Raw genomic sequence first — 9,395 nt, 5'->3', positions numbered from 1 at the left:
AGGGAAACACCAAAACTTACGTGGCATAGTTGGGCAGGAAGAGGGTGCTGGAGCAGGTGGATGACTCTGGCAAAGCATCTGTCGTCTCGGAGCTTGGGAAGAAGGTGACAAACTGGTCAGAACCAAGCAGGCCAGAGGGGCAGGAGAGACCAGACTACACACCCCTTTGGTGTGAGATCTGTCAGCCTTGCAGTCGACAGAATAACAGACTCACCCCATCTTGTCTGGATAGATGTAGATCCGTGCTGGAAGGCGGCTTCTGCCAGTGACGAATCTGAGGAAGCGGCTTCGATCCTCTGTGAAGAAAAAGCAAAGACATCAGCAGACCCTAGAGGGATGCAAGATGCAATACAGCCACTTCCAGGTATCCCCAGTGCTAGGAAGCAGTTCCTTCAACCCTGCTGCTTGCTCTCCTTGCCCCCCACCTGTTCCCCTGGCAGCAGTGACGATGGTTTCACCCAGCCAGCTCCCAGCCTGCACGCAGAGGCTGTCACGGCACAAGATACACAGGGACAGAGCAATTCACTCACCATTGGTGAAGTTGTTGAGCGCTTCCCAGAAGTACTGCACACGTGTGTCCAGTGGCTCAAAGTCCTCAAAGCGGGCTGGGAGAAAGGATACAGAAAAGGAGTCTATTAAAGATCCAAGCTCCTCCTGGATAAATTAGAGCAGGTCCTCCCTGCTCACTCAGGGGTCCTCTGCCAGTGCAGAAAGAAAACTCCAGGTGCATACAGAGTGCAAGCACATAGACCCAAGGCATGAGTGACACAGTCAGGCCCCACCCAGAAAGCACATCCAGACCCACAGCTCAGATCCAGAGAGGCTCAGATACCAGCAACCTAGGGATGCCCCAACCTCTACTCTGATATCCAGCATGGAGACAAGGGACCGCTGACCCCGTCAGCACCCAACTAAAGGCAAGAAGTATACAGGCACACGTTCTCACTGTAATAAAGGCTAATACTGGCCTCCTACACCTCTCCCTGTCCCAGAGCAGAGAGAAGACAGCCTTGTTTGCAGGGGAAGTTTTCAGCAGAACCCTTCACTTACTGAGCTTCTTCAGGGCATCAACTGTGACTTCAGGGTCTCCACAGACTTTTTTTTCCAGCTCCTGCCAGGTGAGGAGGTCAAGAACAGCTTGGGGCACCACCTTCAGCAGCCCAGCCTGCATGGCCATGATCTGTAAAGGAGACAGGGTAGGTAAGCTGTGACTGCTCAGCAAATGCTCCAAGGAAGCTGAAGAAGGGAACATGATCCCACAAAGATGCTTCCCAGTTCATTTGGGAAGTCCATGTCAGAGCAGGGAATATAACCCTCCTCTGCTGCCACAAGCCACTTTACTTCTCAGCAACTCCATGGGCCCCAGGACCTCACCAAAAAGGACTGCCTACTGTTGCACTAATGAGCACAGAGGCACTAACCATGATGCAGTTTACCAGAAACACATTGGGGGTGTATTTCTCTGGGAACTTGATAACCACTCATGATGCTACAGGACAGTGTTACCTGCTCCTTGCTCTCCTCCAGCCGGGCCTTCTGCACCAGGCGGATGAACTCCTTGCGGTCCTCGTAGCGCACCACGGTGCTGCTGCCATTGGGAATCAGCTCCACCACACGCTGGTCACTCAGCACCGTCGTGTAGGTCAGCTCATTCCCAAATTTGAACTCAAAGGTGTCTTTGTCCATGACTTCCATCACCTCCAGGAGCTTCACCTGCCCAGGCCCCAGAGGAGTGGATGTTAGAGAGATATCCAGTGGGCAGTGGTGTGCCCATGCTCCTATCTCCTACCTTCCCAGACAAGGGCTGGAGTGACTGACAGTAGCATAGCATGGGATGTGCTGCTCTACAGTTGTTTAGCAGACCCTGGGGCACTGCATGCTTGAAACATCAGTCAGCACAGTTACATCTCTGTATTAGCTACAGGTTGCATTAAATGCTAGCAGTGCCTTTTTTTGCATGTTTGACACATCACAGGAGGAAACAAGTACAACATGAGAACAGGGACATAAAGCACCACGTTACTGGGTACCCCAAGGAATAGCATAGGCTGAGCCTCCCAGTCTCTCTTACCAGCACAGAGTCCACGGCAGGGAAGTCTTTGCTCCAGCTGACCTCCTCCCCTGTTAATTGTTTCCATACAAAGCCAGGAAGAGCAAGGACCTAAAGGAAGTCAGGGATTCTGCTGAGTCTCTGTCAAAGGAGACATCCCCAAAGATGGAGATAGGGTTCAACAGTGCAGACACAAAGGAGCTTCCCTGCTCTCCCTGTCCACATTCAGGGCTCATCACAGTTGAGCAGAGACCAGGCAACCTCCACCAAGCTCCCAGCACCATCTCCCAAAACTCAGGCTGTGAGGTCTCCTAACCCTGCGGCCCCAAATCTTGCCAAACACCTTTTGCCACAGTGTGTGATCACAGACCCCTCCCACACTCCTGTTGGGCAGGTTGTAGAAGGGAGCTAACAACTCCCTTGGCAGCAAACCTCCATGCAGGCAAGGGGTTGAGAGCTTACCAGAAACTCCTTGCCCCTCAGAGCTGCTCCCATGATTTGTCCGATCCACTCATACTTTGGGAAGTCTTTACAAGAGGGGTTGGGGACGTACATGTCCCTTGCTTCTCCAGTGCCATTACCCTACAGGAGTGAGAGGCAAAAGTCCAAGTCATTACATCAGTGCAGCACAAGTGCAGCTCCTGCAGGGCCTTCCTAGTGAGAGACAATTATCCAGGCACTTTGTCAGCATATCCTAAACTGAGATCCCACAAAGCAATCGACCCAACCTTTCACAAGGAAAAGCTTCAGACCAGTGAAAGTAAGTATATCTCTGGCATGCAAGGGGACAAGGAATACACTGCACCATCAGGAACAGACAGATCTGCCTCAAACACCCCAACCAACCCACAGCACCTGGTTGGATGTGCGCACAAAGAAGGGGAGAGGCACGGGGGTGTCTGCCGAGCTGGGGCACAGCTCCTCCGACATGTCTGCCAGGCTGTCCCGAAAACCACCACCTGCAACCCCAAAAGAAGGGCATTTTTAGTGATATGAACACCCCATGTGCTCACCCTCAAGAGTAATGGAGCAAAAATGAGGAACTCTGGTCCAACCTGGCCCAGGGCAGAGCAGAAGGCTCCTGTCAGAGCCTTATGGCACCAGAGGATGTAAGACAGGAGAAATAATATTCCTGCCTGGCCTGTGGAGGACAGCCAGAGGGAGCATTATCACTGTCAAAGCTGCTATTAGTGACTAATGGAGGCCAGGTCCCCATCCCAGCAAGCAGCACCCCTTTCTTGAGACAAGAGATGGCATGACATAGCAAACTGTCTTCCCTCTCTCCTCCATGGGCAGTAACACTGGGAGCAAGTGAGAGCCTCTACAGCAATAGAATCACCCCATCAGTCCCCAGTTCTGCTCCAGAGGAGCCCTTGTGTCACACAGCCCCTACCTTGGTCAATGATGCCCTCTGCGATGAATTTGCACTCCCACCACTGGTCATAACGCAACGGCCACCTGCGGAGAACCAGGCATCACCTGAGGTGCTGCTCAAAGCTGAGGAGATGCTGGGGAGGCAGCAGGCACAGCTGGAACAGCAGGGGACTAGGGTGGACCAGCCTGGGCTCAGGACAGGACAAGACCTCAATGTCCAGTGATAGCTGCATCCTCAGTAGGAAGGTGATACCTTGGGAAACAGGGCTGATCCCGCAGCTGAGTTGTCTCCTGCCCTAGCAAACTCTCTTCTGAGCATAGGACACACACAGGTTTCCCAAACACCCATCTGTGACACAGGACATAGTTTCCAGCACTGTGTGGTCTTCTTCCTCCCTGAGACACTGCTTACCTATAATCTAGAGGCTTTTCAAACTTGTCTGAGGGTTTCAGGCCTTCATATACCTGTAACAGAGGAGATCAAGGCTGGTATCCCCTTCTCCAGGGGAACTGGTACCAGGTGAAGGCAGGAAATTGGACTAAGTCTAGTTTACCCCAAATCTTTACTGATGGAAGCTGATCTCTAAATGGTTCAGGGGCCCTTCATTTTTGGAAAGGGAACAAAGTACAGTGTTAGCCACTGTATGGAGCTTTATGGACACAGCAGTACACTGAACACATGTTAAACCTCACAGCAGTCTGGGCTGTTTGTGCACACATACAGCAGTAGATCTTTTGGAGGAGGGGGAAAAATGACAACAGGAAGATCAGCTTTGCTGTAAAACCACGACACAGGACCGTATGCAGCTGCATTATTGCTGTCACACAAGAATTCTTTGCTGCCCTTTCAGTGTAATGAAGAGTGTTAGGCTCTGCATTAGCAACATGCCACAGAGAGTATCCAGGATAGAGACTTCAACTCAGCTCCCAAATCCTTTCTAGATGTTATTCCTGGGTGTGGGATCATCAGCACATGTAACTGTAGATCCTGCGAGTCATGTGAAAAGGCCTAGAGGACTCCAGGTATCTCCAGCTCCAAGTTGCCCCTTCCACCCAACTCTGTGCAGTTCATTTCAGTTTTGCAATGCCCCACTCTCCCCAGAGCAGCGAGGACCTTTCCAGGAGGGACAGTACCTGGGTGAAGACAGCATTCTTGCAGCTGGGGTCCAAGGCAGGGTTGTCTCGGTGCTCCATTGCCAGGCGTCGGTTAATGTAGAGCCGTGGCATGAAATTGGGCTTGCTGGTCTCTGAGTCCTTCAGACACTGGGTAATGAGAGCTGTGCGCCTCTTGGACAGCAGCAAGAACTGCTTGATATGCTGCCAACAGGTACATCCAAAACATCAGAAGTGCCCAGTGTCCAAAACACATCACCTATTTCCTACCGAAGCCACTGCACTCCCCTCCCTGGGGTCACTGCCTTCCGCACAGACACATTCTCCTTGGTGTTATCTGCTCCATGTTTGCCTCTGAAAGATTTTGCTTTCTGGCTTAAGGGAGATACCAAGCCCAGTCCTCATCTGATGCTCACACTCATGATGCCTGGACTCTCCTTCACCCTCACTCTCAGCAGAACAACAGTCTTACTATCCCTCCTATTTGTAATCAAAGCAAAGTCCTCTCAACAAACAAGAATCCTCAAATGTTTTGGGTTCTATGTTAAGCCAGCACAGGAATTTCAGTGACACCAGGCCTGGAAAAACAGAATGCAGTTGCCCTAGCAATGTCCAACACACATATACTGGGAGAGGATGTAAGGAAAACAGACAACTGAAGGGACCAAGTCAGTCTTATGAGAACGATGGAAATCAAAAGCTTATTAAAGCCAGAAACAAGTTACTGGTAAAAGCCTTGCTCTTCAGACACAGCCAACTCAAAGCTGCTGGCAGCAAGCGCAGGAACAGAGTGTCCCAGGCTGTGATCTCAGAGGGGATGTGTGTCCAGCTCACATACCCAGTGCTGCTACAGTCCAACTCCTTTTGAGGGTGAAGTGCTTTGGTTTGATTCTACTGTTGTCCCATAGCTACATATTTCCAAATCAGCATTTCAGCAGGCAACTAACCTCTAAACAATATCGCCTTTCACAGCTTTAATGAACTGAGCTCAGCCAGGTATTTCCCTTGAGCTGCTTTAAAGGCAACAAGCAGCTGATGGCTTCCTTGGCCACAGCCCAAGCACAATCATCCTGCCTGCCTGAGGCCCCACAAGACACAGAGGGAATTGCTCACCTTGAGTTTGCTGAATGTGCCAACAGTGTGGTCCCAGGCTGGCACCAAGTGATGCAGGACACGCAGGAAACTAACCTCTAAACATTATTTCCTTTCACAGCTTTAATGAACTGAGCTCAGCCAGGTATTTCCCTTGAGCTGCTTTAAAGGCAACAAGCAGCTGATGGCTTCCTTGGCCACAGCCCAAGCACAATCATCCTGCCTGCCTGAGGCCCCACAAGACACAGAGGGAATTGCTCACCTTGAGTTTGCTGAATGTGCCAACAGTGTGGTCCCAGGCTGGCACCAAGTGATGCAGGACACTGTCCAGGAGCTTGATGAACCTAAATCCCAAAGAAGAAGGTATTGCCACACAGAAGAGACAGGGATCTGCGGAAGCCTAGTAAAGACCAGACACCCTCAGACACAAGCAGAAAAGTAACAACTGATCCAAACCCAACCCAGCGCCGTCTTTTACGTTGCAGAACCTTTAATACTAAAATCCCACTCCCTGGGCACTGCAGGGACCTTGCACCCCTTGCCAGGGACTCTGCATGCACTGCCCCCACACACACTGCACAGATATGCTGTGCCTGCAGCACATAAGACACCATGAACTTGAGCTGCAAAATTCCCCCGAAAGTTACCCCAGAAAGCCCACTTTGTTCCCAAATGACTCTGCTAATTTTTTCAAGGATGCTTGTCTCAAAGGGAGCCACGCAGCTTTACAGCTTTCTGCCATACTTGAGCTGAAGGTGGCACCAGTCCCTGCAGGCAATGCCACCCCACTTGTCTGTCCCCCTCCATCCAAGTACCTTTGAATGAGCACGGCCCGTCGGTACAGCAGGTCAGGGTCTGTCCCTTCGAGGCGAGGGTAGCGCACCAAGTTGGGCAGCTGGAACATGTCAGCACTGAGCCCCAAGTCCCTCTGGCGGGAGGATTTGATTTTGATGCCTCGGAGGCGAACATCAATCCCATCATCTGCCAAGGAAGATACACGGGTGATACACTAAGACCATGAGAAGGCAAACCCTCCAGCGTGGGAGGTTTGTAGGTAAAAACACTAGGAATGTGACCAGCTCCACCAGCTCTGGGGATGGACACTGAGAGCCTGAAATACCTCTGTTTAGAAGCAGGGCATTTACAGAAGAATTAAAAAAAAAAGAGTAAAAAAAAAAGAAAGAACTGAAGGCAGTGAAAGACAGGATGAAAGCTGAGAGCTGGCAAACCTCCAGGTTGCCCTGGAATTTCCCATGGTTCTTCTGCATCTCATCTAAAACAGCCCACAGGGCCAAGAAGTACAAGCCACAGGAACAAACTCTAAATGTACAGTATCTCACAGGTGCATCATGGATGTGGCCATAACACCCAGCCCTACCTCTGCACTCCACAATCCTGATCTCGATGACAGGCAGGTGTGTTGTCATGTCCTCAAGAACACACACATCCCCAATGTAGCTCCTGCAAACACAGCACAGAAGAGGGCTGCAGAGCTGTTCCTTGCCCATCCTGCTAAAATCCACTCAGCTGCTTGTAAGGGAAGAGGGTCTGCAACTCTGGAAATGGGAGCTTGCAGCAAGAACCCAGACCCAGTTGTCTACCACATGGCCTGTGCTGGATGCCTGAACCTACTGGTGCCTCCAGGTCCAGGCAACATGATCCTGATGGGTCTCACAATAGGATCAGGAGAGCCTTGATACCTCTGCTGTCTGCTATTGTAGGCAGAGTGAACCCGCAGCTCAGAAATGGAAGATGCCTGTCCCAAGGCCTTGCGCTTCTTAAGCCAGATTAGTGCTGGCATGACTGTTTAGGGTCAGGGTGTTCAGCCCCTTCAGGGGCCATGCTACCCTCTCCACCTCCATCCACTCACTCATCGATGCTGACATCATTCAGTTTCTTCAGATTGTCCCCTTCGCCCCCATACACGGCCACCCGCTTGGGCATGAAGTTCTCATCAGTGGTATCCACTGTCAGCAGGAGCTTCCTGCAGATGGAAGCATGAAATGAGGAGAAGATAACTGCATCTGAACACCCACTGCTGCTCCCCTTCATTTCCTGGTCACACTTGTTATGAAGCACATGCAGCTGGTACCCCCAGGTACCTGTGACAGTGCTACAATCCCTTCAAGCCCAGAACCAGAACAAGGGCTGAGAGGTAGGAAGCACAGGGCAAGTTTGGGCCACAATGGACTCATGCAGAGAGCAAGGGGTGCAGGGTTGGCCCCCAGTATGAGCCAGCATGCAGGGGAGAGGTGCCTCACTTGACAATGGTGCCTTTCTTCATGTTGAGCCGCACCCAGTGCTGGCCTTGGGACCCGTCACTCTCCCAGTACGTGTCAGCATGGCTGTCGGTCAAGCATGACACATTGAAGTCCTCCTGGAAGAGGGCAGTGAATGAAAGGAAGTTCAGAGGGGGTTAGGATTAACTTCCCCTTACTGGCTTCTTTTGTCATGAATGTTAGAGCCAGAGGGCATCAAACTGGCCTGTCCCCTTGGCTAGGCTGTACACAGGGAGTACAGAGTGCAAAGAATGCTGGGGCTGACCCTCCAAGGTGCTCTTGGGTCACACACAGAGCACATAGTATCAAACCCTCCCTAAAATCAGCTTAGCAGCTAATATTAGCATTTGCTTCTCAAACCACAGTCCCTCCAGGGGTCACATTACACAATATGCTGCATGACAGTCTCCAAGCTTCTCTCCCACATCCTCAAAACACAGCCCAGCCCAGCCAGCACCATTCATGCTCCCCAGCCATGAGGCACAGCAGGGCTGATGCAGCTCTGTCCCCTTGTCCCTTTCACCCACCGTGTAGGATGAGACATCTATGCTGTCCACGTACTGCTTGACGCTGCCCAAGTTCTCATCCTCCTTCCCAATGTGATCATACAGGAAATGTACCAGGTCTTCATCACATTCATAAGTCCATGTTGGGGGCACATATCTAGCAGAGAAAAGGGATTAATAGGTCTGGAGAGGCAGGAACAGCCAGGCTAATAGGTCAGGGGAAGGCAGGTCCATGTCCTGCTTGCCTTGGTCTTGTCCTGTTTTCTGCTTTATACAGGTTTATCTAGGACAAGATGGTGCCAAGCAGAGCTGCTCCCTGCTGCCTGTATTTCCCCCTTGCCTCCCCAGCCTGCAGGAGACAGCTATCTTAGCAGCCAGGGAAGGACAGTGGCTTGCACCCAACCACAGCAAAAGCTATGAAACGGTTCATACCGAAGCTTCTCTACTGCAGCCTCATCCTGCTCCATGGGCTTGGGCTTTGCTCCAAGGCGCAGGGAATATGTCAGATCCACCACCTGCTCCCATCTGAAACAACCCAGAGAAAGGGAGAGTGAGAAGATTCCAGGAGAAAGAAGGAGGTACTGGTCAAAGAGTAGCTAGAAGAGGAAGATTTGTGTTTAGAGTCCCACTGCACGCCATCCCCTACCAACTCCAGCCCCATCCATCACCCCTTCCAACCTTCTCCACCCCTTCCAGGCCCGGTCCTGCTAGGCACGTGACAAGAAGGGTGACTGAGGCAGAGCTAGTTAACTCCACACCTACCATCCCCGTCGCCACCCTCTGTGGAAGAAGTGGCCAAGCGGGCCGGGTCTCCTCTGCCCGAGGCAGGAACCCCGGGCAGCTGGGCCTGAGTGAGCAGAGGTGGGAACCCTCCCTGCTCCCTGCCGTGCGAGAAAAGACCGGGGAAGCCAGGGATGGCGACCCAGAGGGAGAGAGCGGCCGCCCCGCACCTGATGACGGGTTTATAGTCCACCCCGAAGA

At 51.9% G+C, this 9,395-nt stretch overlaps 1 protein-coding gene across 1 annotated transcript in view; it reads right to left on the bottom strand.

The window, feature by feature from the left end:
* The window catches only part of HECTD3 (HECT domain containing E3 ubiquitin protein ligase 3), a 14,233-nt gene that overhangs the window by 472 nt on the left and 4,366 nt on the right, over nucleotides 1-9,395 (bottom strand). Inside the window, exons 2-20 of the mRNA XM_010006700.1 lie at nucleotides 9,365-9,395; nucleotides 8,847-8,939; nucleotides 8,436-8,571; nucleotides 7,891-8,006; nucleotides 7,500-7,613; nucleotides 7,008-7,090; nucleotides 6,445-6,610; nucleotides 5,892-5,973; nucleotides 4,559-4,741; nucleotides 3,837-3,889; nucleotides 3,444-3,508; nucleotides 2,906-3,009; nucleotides 2,513-2,632; nucleotides 2,072-2,161; nucleotides 1,507-1,713; nucleotides 1,051-1,180; nucleotides 531-605; nucleotides 215-296; nucleotides 21-92 (exon numbers count right to left, since the gene is read on the bottom strand). Of these exons, the coding sequence (XP_010005002.1) occupies nucleotides 21-92; nucleotides 215-296; nucleotides 531-605; nucleotides 1,051-1,180; nucleotides 1,507-1,713; nucleotides 2,072-2,161; nucleotides 2,513-2,632; nucleotides 2,906-3,009; nucleotides 3,444-3,508; nucleotides 3,837-3,889; nucleotides 4,559-4,741; nucleotides 5,892-5,973; nucleotides 6,445-6,610; nucleotides 7,008-7,090; nucleotides 7,500-7,613; nucleotides 7,891-8,006; nucleotides 8,436-8,571; nucleotides 8,847-8,939; nucleotides 9,365-9,395 (2,002 nt within the window). The remainder of the gene's footprint in view (nucleotides 1-20; nucleotides 93-214; nucleotides 297-530; nucleotides 606-1,050; nucleotides 1,181-1,506; nucleotides 1,714-2,071; nucleotides 2,162-2,512; nucleotides 2,633-2,905; nucleotides 3,010-3,443; nucleotides 3,509-3,836; nucleotides 3,890-4,558; nucleotides 4,742-5,891; nucleotides 5,974-6,444; nucleotides 6,611-7,007; nucleotides 7,091-7,499; nucleotides 7,614-7,890; nucleotides 8,007-8,435; nucleotides 8,572-8,846; nucleotides 8,940-9,364) is intronic.

This window comes from Chaetura pelagica, unplaced genomic scaffold (genome assembly GCF_000747805.2).
Source record: "Chaetura pelagica isolate M959 unplaced genomic scaffold, ChaPel_1.0 scaffold69, whole genome shotgun sequence".
Taxonomy (NCBI): Eukaryota; Metazoa; Chordata; class Aves; order Apodiformes; family Apodidae; genus Chaetura; species Chaetura pelagica.
The sequence above is the reverse complement of the archived record's forward strand: the minus strand, read 5'-3'. Positions and strand labels throughout refer to the sequence as shown.